The sequence below is a fragment of the Pantherophis guttatus genome, chromosome 9 (assembly GCF_059756535.1).
Source record: "Pantherophis guttatus breed Tessera chromosome 9, ASM5975653v1, whole genome shotgun sequence".
Lineage (NCBI taxonomy): Eukaryota > Metazoa > Chordata > Lepidosauria > Squamata > Colubridae > Pantherophis > Pantherophis guttatus.
In genome coordinates, this window is record NC_142071.1 from 22,284,987 (window position 1) to 22,304,191 (window position 19,205).

The window sequence follows — 19,205 nt, forward strand, 5'->3', positions numbered from 1 at the left end:
TTGGGAGAGCAATAGCACTTAGATTTAAATACCACTTCATAGTGCTTTACAGCTCTCTCTCTAAGCCAGTGTTTCTCAACCTTGGTAGCTTGAAGATGGGTGGACTTCAACTCCCAGAATCCCCCAGCCAACAGCGCTGGCTGGGGGATTCTGGGAGTTGAAGTCCACCCATCTTCAAGCTACCAAAGTTGAGAAACACTGCTCTAAGCGGTTTACAGGTAGTCCTCGACTTAAGACCACTATTGAGCCCAAAATTTCTCTTGTTAAGTGAGACATTTGTTTAGTGAGTTTTGTCCTGTTTTATGACCTTTCTTACCACGGTTGTTTAGTGAATCACTGCAATGGTTAAGTTAGTAACACTTAAGTGAACCCGGCTTCTCCATTGATTTTGCTTGTCAAAAAGGTTGCAAAATGTGATCAAAAGGTTTGCAAAAAGTGACCTCGGGGACACTGCGACAGTCACAAGTATGAGTTATGCCAAAGCATCTGGATTTTGATCACACGGTCATGGGGATGCTACAAAGGTTGCAAGGGTGAAAAATGGACATAAATTGCTTTTTTTAAAGAGTCATTGTAACTTTGGCCACTAAATGAACTGTTGTAAATCGACAACTACTTGTACAGAGTCAGCATATTGCCCCCTAACCATCTAGGTCCTCATTTTACCAACCTTGGAAGGATGGAAGGCTGAGTCAACCTTAGGCTGGTCAGGATCGAACTGCTGGCAGTGGGCAGATTTAGTCTGCAATACTCAGGGGTGGAATTCAGCCAGTTCGCACCACTTCGGGAGAACCGGTTGTTAACTTTCTGAGCAGTTTGGTAAACTGGTTGTTGGAAGAAATCATTAGGGCAGAGAACCGGTTGTTAAATTATTTGAACCCCACCACTGGCAATACCGCATTCTAACCACTGGGAAGGAGGGAAGGAAGGGAGGGAGAGAAATGGCAATAGCACTTAGACTTATATACAGCTTCACAGTGCTTTATAGCCCTCTTTAAGCGGTTTTTAGAGTCAGCATATTTCTCCCAACAATCTGGGTCCTCATTTTACCGACCTCGGAAGGATGGAAGGCTGAGCAGTTGGACCATAGATTCCATGGGTGGAACAGAGTTTTGAATTCAGGTTCCCCAGAGCCAAAATTCTCATCCGTCATGGTGTTGAGCTACCTACACACAAGTCATTTTTAAATTCGCTTCCAGCTAGGAGCAGCCTAGCCTATCACATCCAAAGAGCTGCAGGTAGGGGAAACCTGACCTAAATTCTTTTTTTGATCTGCCTCATATGGACAGCCAGAGAGAGTGCAGCTCAAATCGAATTGCTCCCTATCAAATGCACACCCAGAATGTAAACAAGCAGCTGATACAATTGACATGTTTTCCAGTTGTCATCAACGAAAGATATGAAACTCTTAACTCAGACACTGGATAATGCAAAAGCTATCACTCTTAGCTTAAGCCTTCTTTCTTTATTTATTTTGTCGAGTACATATTAGATAATATATATAAGCATGAATTGAATACATAAAACGAATATAATTAAAGGGAACATTAGGACAGGGACGGGAGGCATGTTTGCGCGCTTATGCACGCCCCTTACAGACCTCTTAGGAGTGGGGTGAGGTCAGTGGTGGGATTCAAATAATTTAACAACCGGTTCTCTGCCCTAATGATTTCTTCCAACAACCAGTTCACCAAACTGCTCAGAAAGTTAACAACCGGTTCTCCCGAAATGGTGCAAACTGGCTGAATCCCACCACTGGGTGAGGTCAACAGTAGACAGTTTTAGGTTAAAGTTTTGGGGGGTTTTGGGATGAGACCACAGAGTCTGGTATTGCATTCCAGGCATTAACAACTCTGTTATTGAAGTCATATTTTCTGCAGTTGAGTTCTTTGCAACGTTGTGTGTTTGAATTTTGGAACCACCTATGGATGAAAAGCGTTGCAGTCTGGGATAAATAGAATCGTTTTAAAGAAAGCGATGAGCTTTGGAATAAAGAGGCTTGTAAAATGACGTATTAGCAACCCCTTTTTATCTTTCTTGAATCGGGCAATGGAGAGAGAACATAATGAAACACAAAATTTGAATGTTTGCTGTCATTTCCCGCATTTTTAATATCCCCCTGGTTTTAGTGTAGTATTCCTAGACTGTTTTTTTTAAAAGAAGGAACTTGTAGTTAAATTTCCTTATTTGCTTGGTAATAAAATGGCACTAAAATCTGTGGGATTTCTCTGTTAAGTAAGTTGCTTTAAGATTAGACAAAGAGGATTTGGTGTGGGCTTTGTGTACTGGTTCCAGTGCAGATCTGGAAATTGGGACTTGCTGGCTCCTTCTGCTGGACCAGGATTTTCTGTAAATAAATGAGACGTAAGATTTTTGAAGAGCACATGGAACAAAGTGAATGGGACATGGATACACTCGTCAGGAAGCAAAAAAATCGGGTTTTTGATTCTTTATTGAAGGACTCTCAGGTATAATTTAGGACTGTGGCTATGTACTGGACAGGGTGGATTTGATTTAAATCGAGTTGATTTAAATCACAATTTAAATCATGATTTAAATCACTAGTAAAAAGACTTGATTTAAATCAACTCGATTTAAATCATAATTTTTAAAGAGCAGCTGTCACCTCTGCTACTCCTTTGACCCACTGTTGACTCACCGATAGTCCCAGTGTTGCAGAATATACAGCCTCATGCTACATAGCTAAGCTCCATTTCATGCTGAATCAACTAAATTATTTATGTATCTTAAATAGAAAACTATCTTACGATAGATTTTTACCCCAAAAGTTTTTTATTAAAATAAATTTGATAAAAATCAAAAAAATCCGATTTAAATAAAAAAAATCTGATTTTTTTGATTTTTTTTAAAAAAATCATTGATTTTTATCCACCCTGGTACTGAATCAACTGTTCTGATCTACCGGCCAGGTTGCTGTAAATGTTTTATATCTGTTGACAATCTCCTAAGTCAATAATATATTGTTGTGAGCCACCCTGGGTCCGTTGGAGATAGGGCGGCATGTAAGCCTAATAAAATAAATAAATAAATAGTCATCTGTGTCAGTGTGTAAGGAGCAGCAGAATGACAGAGTTGGAAGGGACTTTGGAGGTCTTCTAGTCCAACCACCTGCTCAAGCAGGAGACCCTATACCAGTGATGGTTAACCTTTTTGTCGTTGCGTGCCAAAAGCACGCATGCGTGTGCCGACAGCATGCATGCATGCTGGCACCCATAATGCAATGCACGCGTGACATCCCCCCCACCCCTGTGCATGCATGCATAACCCCCTGCACTCTTCCCACCCCCCACCTCCTGCACATGCACACATGACCCCATGACCTCCCACACATGTGTGTGTGACCCTCTCCACCCCGTTATGGGCCTAGTAGGGCTCCCTTCAGCCTCCTGGAACCAAAAACAGGACAGGGGGAGGGCATGCTGCACCCCCCCGCACTCCCCCCTGCCCCTCGCGTGTGATGCACACATGGTCCCCACTCCCTTGCATGCACGCGAGACCCCCCGTGCATGTGCGTGCATCTCCTGCATGCGCCCCACTCCCCGCGCATGCATGGCAGAGACCCAAAAATCAGCTGGCCAGCGGGAGGCACATGCGCATGTGCGATGGAGCTGAGCTGGGAAACAGCTCGCATGCCCATTGAGAGGGCTCCGTGTACCAGATGTGGCACGGGTGCCATAAGTTCGCCACCATGGTCTTATACCATTCCAGACTGTGTAGTCTCTTCTTGAAAGCCTCCAGTGATGGTGCACTCACAACTTCTGGAGGCAAGCTGTTCCACTTGGTTAATTGTTCTCACTGTTAGGAAATTTCTCCTTAGATCTAGGTTGGTTTTCCTCTTGATTAGTTTCCATCCATTGCTTCTTATCTTGACTTCTGATGCTTTGGAAAATAGCTTGACCCCTTTCTCTCTATGGCAACCCCTCAAATATTGGAAGACTGCTATCATGTCACCCCTAGTCCTTCTTTTCACTAGACTAGATATACCCAGTTCCTGCAACTGTTCTTCGTATGTTTTAGCCTCCAGCTCCCTAATCATCTTCGTTGCTCTTCTGCATTCTTTCCAAAATCTCTACATCTCTTTTATAATATAATGACCAAACCTGGATGCAGTATTCTAAGTGTGGTCTTACTACAGCTTTAGAGAGCGGTATGTGATCTTGATTCTGTCCCTCGGTTAATGCAAACTAGGATTGCATAGGATTACAAAAGAATAGAAAGTAATCGGCCGGATTAATATCTGTTTTATCAAATTAGTTTGGAAAACAGTAATAAAATAACTAGTGTTATTTAAATTGAGGCAAAATTAAAATGAGGATTTGCGGCACTCTTTCACCTGTCCAGGGCTTATTCTCAACTAAACCTTCACAGTACTAGATACAATAGTGGCCAAAACTTTTTGGGAAAAGTGTATTTTCTAAAACTAGCTAATAACACCCCTTTCTTTTGGAGTTATACCATAAAATTATATCTCAATGGAAAGATAAATTAATCAAGAATGTAATGCAATAAGTTTTATGAAGGATTTGCTATTTGAATAGCAGTTCCAGTATAAAGAAGAAAAGTGAAACACGTAGAAAAAACGAGATATACAAAAATGATCACCATGTCAGTTAATACTTAGTTGGGTAACCTTTAGCATGAATTACGGCCTTACGACGTCTTCCCATGGAGTGAACCAAGTCTTTTACTTCTGCAGCTGTTATAATGTGAAACCAAAATTGAATGATTGCTATTAACTGGGCTTTATTGCTGGGTCGCTTCTGACTAATAAGTTTCTTTAGTCGGCTCCATAGATTTTCAATTGGGTTAAGTTCTGGGCCATTCCAGCAGCGGAATAAGATTATCTTGAAACTCAAAAAAAAAAAAAAAAAAAAAGTGGTATTATTAGCCATCAAACCTCAAAAATACACTTTTCCCAAAAAGGTTTCCACAATTTTGGCCACTACTGTAAGCTAACTTTGGCTTAGCTACAGTTACAGCCAAAACTTAACAAGGGAATTCATGACAGAAATAAGATTTCCTGGTTTGGATATCTCTTTCTCATATTTTATGTGTCTTTTGGCCACCTCTGGTAAAGATTAACCAGAATTATCATCCAACAGTCTTTTTTTTTTTATGGCAGGTAATTTACTTTTCACAATTTGCAGCAAGGGAAAGGCTGAAAGCAAATGACAAAGTCTGTGATGTGACCTTGGGAGATTTGAATTGTGGGCTAGACTCTTGGGGACTGGTGTCTTTTTCTGTGGGTGCTTCCCCTATTTTTTTTTTTTTTTTTACACTGTTAACTTTGGAAATGTGCACCGCGATCAGTTGGTTGGTCTTCAGATGACTTCCTGCTACAGGCTTCTAACAGCTTCTCTTTTTCCTCTTCCTGCGTGGTTGGAATCAATTAACTTTTCATTTTAATTGAGGTTGTCTCCTCCTTTTCCCTCAGTTACTCTGGGGATTTCTATTGAGGGAGGCGTTTTACGTTTCTGCAATGAGTACATGCCGTTGGGATGAGCTCATAGCAATACTCACGCTTAGATACCCCCAAGTGGCTGATGACGTACATTAAGCGTCACTTCTTCATGACGAATGGACTAGACCTGAAACTGGTTTCTCTTTTGCCCTGGTTGATCTTCTGGCTAATTTTCTTTTGTGGCTATTCTTGGTAGTAAGAATCATCCTAGGAAGCTTGATCTTTTTCTTTTAAAGTTTTTTTATTTTTTCCATAAACACACATACAAACATACAATGCATTTTTTCTGAACAGAATATTTGGCTGATTCACAAATTTAAACAGTTTTTAGTTATTTCAACTAAATTTACAATTTTTACACAAACACACATACAAACATACAATGTATTTTTTCTGAACAGAGTATTTGGCCGATTCACAAATTTAAACAGTTTTTAGTTATTTCAACTAAATTTACAATTTTTACACAAACACACATACAAACATACAATGCATTTTTTCTGAACAGAGTATTTGGCCGATTCACAAATTTAAACAGTTTTTAGTTATTTCAACTAAATTTACAATTTTTACACAAACACACATACAAACATACAATGTATTTTTTCTGAACAGAGTATTTGGCAGATTCACAAATTTAAACAGTTTTTAGTTATTTCAACTAAATTTACAATTTCTATACTTCCTTTTTGCCATGCTATTTATTCTCTTCTATTTTTTTAAAAAAAACCAATGTTACCCTTCATTCTCACCTCTGATCTTAACTAAATTCAATTTTTCTCTTCTATTCTATGTTGTACCCCTCACATCATCAAATTAATTAATTGTGTGGTATTAGAATCAGTCATTTTTTATAATAATAATAAACCCAGTTATTTTATAACATATATTTCTTTAAGTAATACAATCCAACATTTTGATATAAATCAGTCAGTTATATGGCTATCTTTCTATATTAATCATAACCCAAATATCTTTCCCCATATCTTTCTTTATATAAATTAGGAGGCTTGATCTTATGCTGACTATCTTCTCACCTGTCGTTCAACCTGAAATCTCCTGCATTCTTATGTTTCTTCCTCCTTCCTCCCCTCTCTAACTGTAAAGCCACCTGCATCATTGAACAAGAAGACTCAAGATTGTGTTTTGTGGCATATTATTGTGTTTCTGCAGCTAGCAGTGGCTGCAGTAGGTTTATTTATTTAGAATAGAATAGAAGAACAGAATTGGAAGGGACCTTGGAGGTCTTCTAGTCCAACCCCCTGCTTAGGCAGGAAACCCTACACCACTTCAGACAAATGGTTGTCTAATCTCTTCTTAAAAACATCAGAGTTGGAGCATCCACAACTTCTGGAGGCAAGTTGTTCCACTGATTAATTGTTCTAACTGTCAGGAAATTTCTCCTTAGTTCTAAGTTGCTTCTCTCCTTGATTAGTTTCTCTCCTTGATTAGTTTCCACCCATTGCTTCTTGTCCTACCCTCAAGTGCTTTGGAAAATAGCTTTGTCAGGGTGGCAATTAATCCCATTCTGCTTTTGAGTAATTGCACCTTGATTAGAGAATGGATCGTGACCTTTCCTTTGAAGTATACTTTAAGAAAATAAACCCAAAAATATATTTTCTAAGAAAAACTCATTTATTTGTTATAAAGAAAATAAAACATCTTACTAGCTAATTAATTACATCTTGGCAAAGCTTTCCCGGCCACCTCTACTGGCCGGAGAACAAAGAAAGATAGAAGAAAGTGAAAGAATGTGGACATGCACAGTTAGTTTACTGATAAGAACTTGGCAACGTACGGTAAGTCTGAAAGTTCAAAATTAAGAGCTCATCTGGTAAATACAAAAACGCAGTGACAAGCTTGACTCCCTCTTCTTTGCGGCAGCCCCTGAGATATTGGAACACTGCTATTTATTTTATTTATTTATTTTAGGAAATTTATTTTGCCGCCGATTTGCACATGGTGACTCAAGGCGGCTTACAGGAATATAAAAACCTCATAAATGAAACAATAAAACTAATAAAAGAGTATAATCACATAATAAATTAATAAAATAATATAATAACCCCCCCACCCCGGCAACAACATATCACACGAGCCATTTAATGGGCTCCATCCATCCCGCTCTGCGTTCCCCAGGCCCACTGGCAGAACCACATCTTCAGTGCCTTCCAGAAGAGTGTTAGAGTGGGGACCAATCTAATCTCTGGGGGGGATGAAGTTCCAGAGAGAGTGAGCCACCAACAAGAAGGCCCTTCTTCTGGGTCCCACCAGGTGTATCTACCTAGGGCAGTGATGGCTAACCTTTTTTGCCATTGCATGCCAGGAAGGGGGGGTGGGGAGGTTCGCGCATGCGCATGCCCACACCCAGAATTTTATGTGCCCCCCCGTGCATGTGCACGCAACTCGCCCTCCCCCCCTGCTCCTGGCACGCAATGGCCTGATAGGCCCATTTTTCTTTGTCACCTGGCTCCAGATCCTCTCTATGCATCTGGGGAGGGCAAAAACAGCCTTCCCTACCCCCTCCAGAGGCAGGAAACACCCTGTTTCCCTACTTCTGGTGGGCCCAAAAGGCCTGAAAATCAGGTGGCCGGCGCTGAGCTGGCGTGCCCACTGATATGGCTACACGTGCCACCTGTGGCACACGTGCCATAGGTTCGCCATGATGGGACCCGCAACATTCCTTGTCTTCCCGCTCTAGTGGGTTGAGTAGATGTGACCGGCAAGAGACAGTCCCTCAGATAACCTGGTCCCAAGCCATAAAGGGCTTTAAACAACCAGCACCTTGAATTGCACCTGGAAGCAAATCGGCAGGTTGTGAGTTAGATCTGTTCAAGTTTCCCAGACTAGGACATCCCTTACACTCCTCAAAAGGATCTTTTCACTGCATGTGTTTGCCATTATTATTTGCCTACGCAGCTTTGTATATTGGTCTTAACAGTGTTTAATTCTTTGAGCCTTGTCCCTGGTTTGCAGAAGTGACTTCTCTTTTATTTAACTTACTCTCCATTTCAATGTTCGCAGTCGTCCAAGTATTTGGAAGTGCAGGAAACAAATTCACCCAAAAAGCTTTGTGTGCAAGGTAGATGTGGCCCAAGGTTGACCTTTCCAACTGTGGTGGTTTTACCTTTGTTGGAGAGTTGAGTAATGCTTGATGTTGCAAACTATATTTAGTTGACACTTCCAAGTGAAAGAGGGGAAGTGCATGACTTAAAAATAAATAATCTCAGAATTTTTGACCAACCTGTAATTGGTGTTCTGTTCCTTCTTCCTCTAGACTCTCTTCTCAGTTAAATCCACAAATATGTTCTACCGTGCCAAATTGGTTTATGTCTTGTAATAAACTAGGTCCAGATTCTAAAGGTTCCTCAATAATAAATGCCAAATTGTCTGCGAATACTTGGACTTTATATTCTTGTGACTTAATTTTTAATCCCTTTATTTCCAAATTATCTCTAATTTGAGATATTAGTATCTCCACAGACAGAATGAATAACAGAGGAGACAGCGGACAACCTTTAGTTATCCCAAAGCTTTCTGTTTGTTCCCCATTAATTATTATTTTGCCCTCTGTGTAGTATATATGGCTCTAATCATTTCTATGAATTTTTCTCCGAAATTCATTCTTATTAATTGATTAATCATAAACTCCCAGTTTAAGTTGTCGAAAGCTTTTTGCGCATCCAAAAATATCACAGCTACCTGTTTTTCAGGGTGAGCTTCATAATATTCTAAAGCATTGATGATAATTCTTATATTATTTTTTATATATCTGTTGGGTAGGAATCCATTTGGTCCAAATGTATAATTTTGTTCAATATGTGTTTAATTCTATCTGCTATTATTGCCATAAATATTTTAAAGTCAGCATTTAGTAACGAGATCGGCCGGTAATTCTGGATCTTCTGTTGTTCACTATTGTTTTTGGGGTATCCATAAATATGTTCTATCTTTTCATGACTGCCAGTGAAAAGGGAGTTTCTAGTGAGAATTCTGAAATTATTTTGATACATGTGCATGCATGTGTTTTTGTTTAACTTTCTTTAGTTATGCTTTTTCACTGATGGACAACTGCATAAATCTAAGGATATGGGTGTCCACAGAAGAACTGGTGGGGGAAGCAAGCGAAAACATGCATTGCAGCTTTGTGTTGTTAATATGACATGTTGGTATTACCGTGGCCAAAAAATCCTCTAGTTAAGGGAGAATTGCTCATTCCATACATAGTTTGTAAAGGTGTGTTGCAACATTATTTTCTTTCTCCAATATTTTCTAGACCTGTATTTGTACACCTCAGCAAGTTTAAGCTGCTTGGACTTCAGTTTCCAGAATTACCCCAGCCAGCAGTCGTTGTGGCTGGGAAATTCTGAGAGCCGAAGTTCAAACAGATTAAAGTTGTTGAGATTGAAAAATATTGTTGTAGACATTGACCTGATTTCTCATACCCTGATTAGAAACCGTGATTTATCTACTCTTACAGCAGAGTTTCTAAATTCTGCATACAATTTACAAAATAAATAAATTCTGTCTACAATTTAGTCACTCTTGTGCTTCTGGTTAGATCTAGGTGGATGGTTGTAGCGATGTATTTTTAAACTTGACTCAGACAAACGTGATCCCACATGGTTCCATGGGAGTCTGGCTACCGCCAATAGGATACATGTTCTTGTCACAGGAACAGGAAGCTCAAGTTCAAAGCCCAAGAAAGGGTATAAAAACCCCTCACTCTCAAACCCATGTGTTCAGCTGCACCAGGGCCCTGTGCTTGATAGTTCTGCTCCATTAAACCATCTTTCCAAGCAGCCTCCATGTTTCAAGTGTCTTTCTCCCCACTTGGAACTGAACCCAGATGGACATTTCTTCCAACATACTGTTACAGCAGAGTTCAAACCACGTTGTCTACAGTTTAGCCACTCTTGTGTTTCTGGTTAGATATCGGTGGATGATTGTATCGATGTATTTTTAAACTTGTGTGGGTGTCTGAAATGGCTCTGAATGTTCTTAGCTGTCCTTGACCTCCACATGGAGATGAGTAAAGAGGAAGAAAAAAGGAGCAATCTCTATACTGGTAAAACCTCCTAAGTTAGTTTTGCTTTGCTGACCCAACTAATCCATATATGGTCTAACTTCCACATGTTTTCACTGTGTTTATTGTGAGCAGTGAGTCATCCAATGAAGATAGTCCTCAAACTGATCAAATGAAACCAGACTGCAAGTTACACAACAGCGATGTGGCAAGATTCTGTCCTGAAGAAGGAAGTCAGCTTCATTTGGTGAATGATTACAAGCAGTCGGTTTCCTGAATAGCTTTGCAAAACTGTTCTCTTGTCACTGAAACCAATCTTACTAGTCTTTTTGGGGGTCAAAAACATATATACTGAGGTTTTTTCCCCGTTAGATTTCATTCATCAGAGTTATCTTGAGGTAAGATGAGTGGCCTATACCAGTGGTTTCCAACCTGGGCAACTTTAAGACTTGTGGACTTCAACTCCCAGAATTCCTCAGCCAGCAAAGTTGGGCAACTTTAAGACTTCTGGGAGTTGAAGTCCACAAATCTTAAAGTTGGCAAGGTTGGAGACCCCTGGCCTATACAATTCATATAATTCAGGGATTAATTAATCCCAATGTTTTATAATTTGTAGGAAATTAAACAGGATAAAATGTGTTTCTGGTATTAATTTAGTACTGAACAGTATTAGATTAGTGATAACCTTTTGGTTGGGTTTCATGCATCCATGCGATGAAGACAGCTGATTCATTTGAGGCCCAGGATCAAAGCAAGATATTTATGTTCCTTCAAGTTACTAGAGAGTAAAATTATAACTGTGAGCAGAATTTAATGGGCTCAAAAAAACAGCAAAAATGTGTATTTGGAGGAAAATTTCAAGCAACTGTGAGAAAATTCATTACGCAGATACTGTAAATGGAGCGATCTGGCTGTACAATAGGAGATTTGAACCCTTCCCCAGTTGCTAAATTATTTTCCCGACAGGTAGGTTTAACAAAGTGTCACGTCCATCCACCTTTATCAGGTCAAAGAGGAAGAACAGTGGCTGAACGTAGCTGGGGAGACAGAATGATCTCCCATCCAGGTGTGCTTGCCTGCATGGTAAGGTAGCATCCACCTGCCTGAGATGGAAAGTAGGAAGGTACTTTCTGGGTTCCATCCTACCTTTCCTTGAGTGTCATTTCTATTTTTTTGGGGAAGGTGGTTTACTCCCCTTCGAATTGCCATTCTTGAAAGGTTCCAGGAAGAAGCAGGTTGTTAGCTCAAGCTGGGTTGGTGCCGGAGAACAAAAGAGGCTGTAGAAAGGTTTATAGAGGGGATTCTATCACCTTGGCACTCTTGCTGCCAAGAGCTTAGCACAGGTGTGGCCCTGGTGAGACAACCTGTTTCGGCCGGATCGACTCTCAGGTGCTAGAGAGGTGTTGGGTTGGGCCAGTGAGAAAAGAGGAGTTCCTGAAACTCCTCAGTGAGTGTGCAAGCAATACTCAAATGTCCCTGCAGTTTCTGGGAATGAGTGTGCAGGTTCTCCCGCTGTGTATTCAGAGTTTCTGTGTACTAGAACGGCATTTCCCAACCCACAGGAGGGTAATTGTAATCCAGCACAGTTTTATTTGTGTATTTATTTTGCATCCCGCCTTTTGTTATTTTTACAAACGGCTCAAGGTGGCAACCGTTTCCACCACGCTTCTTTTCCCTCTTCCTATTTTCCCTACAACGACAACCCTGTGAGGTCGGTCGGGCTCACCAAGACCAGCCCAAGGTCATAGAAGCTGGAAAAGATTCACAAAAGGGTGAAGGGATTCCTCCATTTTTTTGATTCGTGGTTTTAAGCAGATTGGATTGCAGTCTTCTTTTTTTTTTTTCAGGCTGAGAAACTAGAGTCTCCAGTTCGAATTCTGCCGCCTGACCTGAATGTAACATGGCTAGCTGTTGTTCTCACCCTGGGCTTTTCATTTTCAGATACAGTGCTATAGAGCTCTGCTTTTTCTTTGATGGGAGAACTTGGATTTAGACCTGGAAATACGTAATATTTTCCTGCATGGGTATCAATTGCTCTTCCAGCAGCTTCTCTTTTTATGTCTTCCAGTAATCCATGGGCTTTTATTTGGTCCTGCACTTTTATAACATGTCAATAAAAAGAAACTATTGCACAGTAGCAATTATGTTTCCCTATATTCTTTGTTGGAATCAAATATTGAGATAACCTTTGCATATGTGCTTTTGTTGGGAGAATGGCTTGCTAGGTATTATAATTCAGACGGTTGCTGGCAAGCAGTGAAAACTCTTGGTGGTAGGGCAGGTGGATGGGCTGAGAAGCAGCAGGGGTGGGCTTCAAAAATTTAGCAAGGGGTTCTCTGCCCAGTTGCTGTGTGGGCGTGGCCATGGTGGGTGTGGCCTAGTCAGCCTCCTGCACCACTGTGGGGGAGGGGCATTTTTGCCCTCCCCGGGCTCTGGAGGCTTTCCTCGAGCCTCTGGGAGGGCGAAAACGGCCTCCCCAGGCTCCAGAGGCCCTCTGGAGGCCTTCCTGAAATTCCGCATCCAAAACAGGCCGCATGGGGACTTCTGGGAGGGGAGGGGAGGGATGGATGGGGCCAGCCAGGAATGGGATTTGGGGGATTGTCCAAACTGCACAGAATCTTAGCTAGAGGTTCTCCTGAACCTCTGCGAACCCCCAGTAGCCCACCCCTGATTAGGAGGGGTAGTCCTACTCCCCTTGAGCACTGAAATAAATGCGGGAAAGGATCACATGTTATTCTGGGGGGGGGGAGGCGAGAGAAAGAAAAGATGTTGTGTCTATCCATCTGTCTGCCTGCCTTGTTTCCATTAAGAGCCACAAATCAGTGATGGGTTCCTCCCAGTTCGGTCCGGTTCGGCCGAGCCGGTAGCGGTGACGATATGACGTCACCGAACTGGTTCTCCCCCCCCACCCCCCACGTTATTTTTACTTTTTCTTTGGTCTCACCCCCAATCTATTGCTGCCTCCTGAGTCCCAGCTGATGACTAGAGGGAAAAAAAACTGTTTAAACTCTTGCGGTGGGGCTTCAAAGGGCCGTCCTACAGCTGATCAGTGTTAAAAGCAAACAAACAAGTCAGGTCATAAGTGCGAGGACTGGTCGTAAGTGCGAGGACCTTCCAGAAATGACTCTGACCAGGTAGCCACGCCTACCTAGTCACATGACCTCCAAGCCACACCCACAAACTAAGCCTTGTCCACAGAACCGGTAGTAAAAAAATTTAGAACCCACCCCTGCCGCAAATGTTATGGTGAGCTGGTTTGCAGTGTGATTGCAGAGCAATTTAAAACACAAATCAGTTAATCCCAGGAGTTTAAAGAGTAAAAAAAAAAATCCAACAGAGCAAAAGCTAATTAGAAGTAAGAGATTGAAAGTAAGGAGGAAAGTAAGAGAGACTAAATAAAGCATTGAACCTATTGAATCATACTTGAGATTTTTTTTTTCTTGCTTTGTGAGCCTCAACAATCGATCCAAATGTTGGACCGGATTGGTCTTTTGCAGCATGATGTCCTTCTAGGCGATGGTTCACACCTGGTGCTTTTACTTGCTGTGACTGATGGAACTTGTAGTACCTTCTGGATACTTTGGATGGCCTTAAGGATGGCAGGGCTAAGTCTTTATGGATGGAAAGACTTAGATGTCTTGTTAGTGCCATCTAGCAAAGCTTTGTAGGCAGGGCCAGTCTATCCCAATAGAAGAAAATATTTGTAGCTAAGGGTCAAACTTGTTTTCAGATTAACAGAGTTGGAAGGGACCTTGTAGGTCATCTAGTCTAACCTCCCGCCCAGGCAGGAGACCCTACACCATTTCTGATAGATGGCAGTCCAGTCTCTTCTTGAAAGCTTCCAGTGATGAAGCTCCCACAACTTCCGAAGGCAACTTCTGTTTCATCGGTTGATTGCTCTCACGGTCAGAAAATTTCGCCTTATTTCCAGGTTGAATCTCTCCTTGATCAGTTTCCATCCATCCAAACTGTGCCGCCATTGGTGCTCTCTGAGTTTGGTTGTTTTCTGGCAGACGTTACCCAACTAGATAACCTCATCAGTGCTAGCATGACGAAGTTACCCAGCTGGGTAATGAAACTTCTGCAAGAATAGCAACCAAACTCGGAGAATTGTCTCAGGCAACAAATTCTGAAAAATGGACTCAGGAGCTGGAGAAAAGAACTGAAATAAGATGAGGTTGCTTTGCACTAAGGCCTTGTTCTATTACCATTCTGAAGAAATATTCAGGTATCAGTTGGAACTGGAGTCACATCAAGTGGAAACATATCTTGCAATGTGTGTCTGGAGAGAAGACCCTGCTGAATATATTTGGATGAGAAAGCGTCCATGGGGTACTTAAGGATTGAGACTTTGGATGTACTAAGATGCAACCTGATCACCTCTGTCTGTCTTCCTCTAGGACATGAACGGCCTCGAGGAAGGGGTGGAGTTCCTGCCCACCATGAACACCAAGAAGCTTGAGAAGCGTGGCCCAAAACGTTGGATAGTGGCAGTCATCGTGGTAGCCATCTCCCTGCTCCTTTCTCTGTCGGTTGGGCTGCTGGTTTGGCACTTCAAATGTAAGTTGTGTTAAGGTCAGGGGTGGGCTGCTGTGGGTTTGCAGGGGTTCGGGAGAACCTTTAGCTAAGATTCTGTGCAGTTTGGAGAACCTTCAAATCCTATTCCTGGCTGGCCCCGCTCACCTGGTCCCGTTCCGCCCCTCCCATCCCAGGAGTCCCCACATGGCCCATTTTGGGTGCAGGTAAGTGCACGCAGAGGCTCACGGTGGGCAAAAAATGGGCCTACCGGAAGTTTGTGAAGGCCAGAAACGGGCCCATGTCTGGCCTCCAGAGGGCCTCCGGAGCCTAGGGAGGCCATTTTTACCCTCCCAGAGGCTCGAGGAAAGCCTCTGGAGCCTGGGGAGGGCAAAAACACCCCCCTACCATGGTGCACACCCACCATGGACTCGCCCACCCAGCAACCAGGCAGAGAACCCCTTGCTAAAATTTTTGAAGCCCACCCCTGGTTAAAGTTCAGCTTACACTCCAAACTAAAAATAGGTTACGAATTATAATATGTTAAGGTAGAACAACTAATATATTACTTAATAACCTGTGACTTCAACCAGCTCTACATCTAAATAAATCCACACACTCCAAGATCTGTGGGTTGAATCACTTGTAAAATAGAACTGCTGAGTTTCTAGTCCTGGTGAATATATTTAGCTTACCCAGCAAAGGGCTAGATTTTACAGGTGTCTTCCAGATGGGTTTCAGCTGTGGTACTCAAGAAGCAACAAGGTGAAAGGATGGAGGGAATGACACTTTCCAAATAATTGAATGGGTATCTGTGTCAGCATTCTGATGCTGCTATAAAAAGACGAGGCTTGACTTTTCACCTACTTATTTTCTCTGTAGATAATATCCCCTAGGAGATGGGATGGGAGGGGGGAACATTCCCGTGGGGTGAGGTCAGAAGCTGGGGAGACTGACTTGGAAGATGGCCAATGAGAAGATGAGAATTGGGGAATGGAAAGGGAAGGGTTTGGGGGTCAGAGGGTTAGTATCGGCTACGACGAAGTCGGGGCCAGATCTGTCGTACTCAATAAATGGAATATTTCAGCAAAGATTAATTGTTTGGGAGTGCAATTTATTTGAGATGACATCGAAACGTGACAATCTGTTTGTTCCAGACATTCTGGGTTGCTAGTAGAAAGTGCCTTAGTGTTGTGGCCTGTTGGCTCCTCCAGCAGCCAAATCAGAAGAGGAGGTGGCTTGGTAGTCAGAGTCAGCATCAAGGCAACCTGAGAGCTCTGAGGGGGAAGAGGGAATGGAGCTGGCAGAGAGAGAGACAGAGGCGGAGCCTGGGCCGTCCGTCAGCCCTCAGATGGAGAGTCAACAGCCCCCAGGTCTGGAGGTGGCTGATGAGGAAGAGGAGGAACGTCTGGGTCCAGTGCCTGACGCACAGATGTGCAGAAGGCAGAGGAGAGGAGAGCAGTGGAAATCTATGGGCCGGTCCTTGGGACGGAATTGCCACGGCTGCTAGCGAAGCCCCATTCTAGCTCTGGGGATAAAAGGCAAGGGGCGGAGGTGAATAGATGCGGCAAACAGCTATTCATCTCCCTGCCGGACGGACTTGTTAGCCTGCGGTGAGAGAGAAACTTTTTGCCGGGGCTGCTGGCGCTCCTAATAAAGGAACTTTGAGTTAACTTCAGAGGGTTTGTCATGTTTGGGGAGCTGGGTCAGGACACCTGTCCAATATTTTTGCTGATTCTGATCTCTGTCCGCTCTTGGTTACTTTTTTAGACAGGGCTGCCCTTGTGCAGAAGCCATACAACGGCTACATGAGACTGACAGGCAAACGGTTCATCGATGCCTATGAGAATTCCACCTCTCCTGAATTTGCCGCCTTAGCAAAGAATGCAAAGATGATGGTAAGAATTGAAAGCTGTACGAGCAACGGCAGCAGCGGATTCTCTGCCTTGGATATCATGGGCTGGATTAAAGCAGTTTCTCACCCCTTATTGATTCTGGCCCCTTATAATTCCCAGAATTCCCTAGCTGCAAAGAATTCTTGGGAGTTATAGGCCCAGTATATTTAAGGAAGGCTGAAGTCAGCAATCGTCCTGCACGGAAGCATCTTCTGCTGATGTCTACCCAGTGTTACGGATAGTCCTTGCCAATGGTGACATCTAAAATTTGTTACTACTGGTTCTGTGGGCGTGGCTTGGTGGGGGAAGGGTAATGTGACTGGGTGGGTTGGCCAATTTTTTTTTACTTTTAAAACCATTTTTTCTACAACCTCTTCGGTGAAGAGGTTGTAAAAAAATGCTTTCAAAAGGCTCCGACGATCCCAGCTGAGTTGCCTGATCGGCAGAAGCTTTTTTTTTCTTTTAAATGCCTCTGATGATCAGGCAACTCAGCTTGGATGGTCAGAGGCATTTAAAAGAAAAAAAGCCTCTACTGATCAGGCAACTCAGCTGGGATCTTTGACGATCCCAGCTGAGCCGCGCGATCATCAAAGGCTTTTTTTTAAAAGCTTTTTTTCGGCCGAAGAGGTTGTAGAAAAAATGCTTTTAAAAGTAAAAAAAAAAGCCTCTGAAGATTGTGCGGCTCAGTTGGGCATGGGGGGGGAATTTTTGCTATCGGTTCTCTGAACCACCCACCTCCATTGCTACTGGATCGGGCGATCCGGTCTGAACCAGGAGCATTTCACCCCTGGTCCTTGCTCACCAACCATAATTGCATCCTGGAACTCCGTCTCTAAGTGACATGGTTGTAAGGCGCAACTTCATGTGACTGCCAACCTATGAAGGCAGTTCCAGCAGTCCCAGTTGCCGCCATTAAGTGAATATCGTATGGTTGCAGCATCTTACAGTCAACGTGATTACCATTTGCGACTTCCCGCTGGCTGCCCCAATGCCTTTGGTGGTTGGAAGACGGACGTCGTCACAAATGAGGATTATGTGATGTCGGGACACTGTAGTGTTGTCATTGCAAGCCAGTTTACTGGGGACCTGAATTGCAATCACATGAGCGTGGAGATGCTGCAATGGTTACAACTGTGAGGATCTCTCACGTCCTGCTTCTACAACACCGGCGTAATTTAAAATGGTCACTGAACAAGAAGTTGTTGTTCAGTGAGGAGTAACCAGTATGGGAATAGTTCTCTAGAGTCTTGAGCAGAGAAAAGCTTTGCTAAGTGATCTCTTTGTCCAGCCTTGTAGCAACCTCTGTGTTCAAATGTTTGTTCAGTTCTGCCTTGATTCTGCACTTTAAGGCTTAGTTCTTCCTTGATCTTCAGGTACTGCAACAGATGGTAAAGCATTATAGTTACCTGGTAGAGTTCCTACATGACACAAATCATATAATGTGGTTTATTGGACTTGAGTTTAGCATGTTGACATGGATTCAGCCATCCCAATTTATAAGCCATTTTAGTATTCTGAATGACTGTAGTCCAATCCCACAGTTTGTTCAGTAGATCCTAGCTAAGACAAAGACTGTTAACAAAGGGATTGATGATCTTGTAATAAAGCGAAGAAGCTAAAACTCCAACAGACAAATAAGTAAGACCTTGACAAATAATAGTACAGGGTGTGAGAAAAATGATCCCTGAAACAGGCTGATTTTAAAGCTGAATTTAATAGAAATGTACATACTTGTATATACATATCATATACTTGTTCTCAATGCAGCCTTTTTTTTTTCTTTAGCTCTTGGACATCTATGCAAAGAATTTGGATGTTGGTCCATTCCACAATGATTCAGATATACTAGCATTCAGGTGCGTAACTCCTAAAACTTCAGAGCAGTTTGGTCTAATGGTTATGACATAAACTAGAAACCAGGGAACTATGAGTTCTAGTTTCTATTTAGGAATGAAAGGAGGCTGGGTACTTTTGGCCAATCTCCAGGAGACTGTGAGTTCTAGTCCTGCCTTAAGCACGAAAGATGGCTGAGTGAATTTGGGCCGTTTGCTAGGAGACTGTGAGTTCTAGTTTTGCCTTAGGCATGAAAGCCCCAGCTGGGTGACTTGGGCTGTTCACTAGGAGACTGTGAGTTCTAGTGCTGTCTCAGCCACGAAAGCCAGTTGGGTGACTTTGGGTCATTCACTAGGAGACTGTGAGTTCTAGTCCCGCCTTAAACACAAAAGATGGCTGAGTGAATTTGGGCCAATCACTAGGAGACTGTGAGTTCTAGTTTTGCCTTAGGCAT

The 19,205-nt window shown here is 42.7% G+C and overlaps 1 protein-coding gene across 1 annotated transcript in view; it reads left to right on the top strand.

Annotated features, from left to right (window-relative positions):
* Positions 1–19,205, top strand: part of ST14 (ST14 transmembrane serine protease matriptase) — a 58,753-nt gene that overhangs the window by 9,318 nt on the left and 30,230 nt on the right. Inside the window, exons 2-4 of the mRNA XM_060693561.2 lie at positions 14,909–15,068; positions 16,794–16,921; positions 18,704–18,774. Coding sequence (XP_060549544.2) covers positions 14,909–15,068; positions 16,794–16,921; positions 18,704–18,774 — 359 coding nt within the window. The remainder of the gene's footprint in view (positions 1–14,908; positions 15,069–16,793; positions 16,922–18,703; positions 18,775–19,205) is intronic.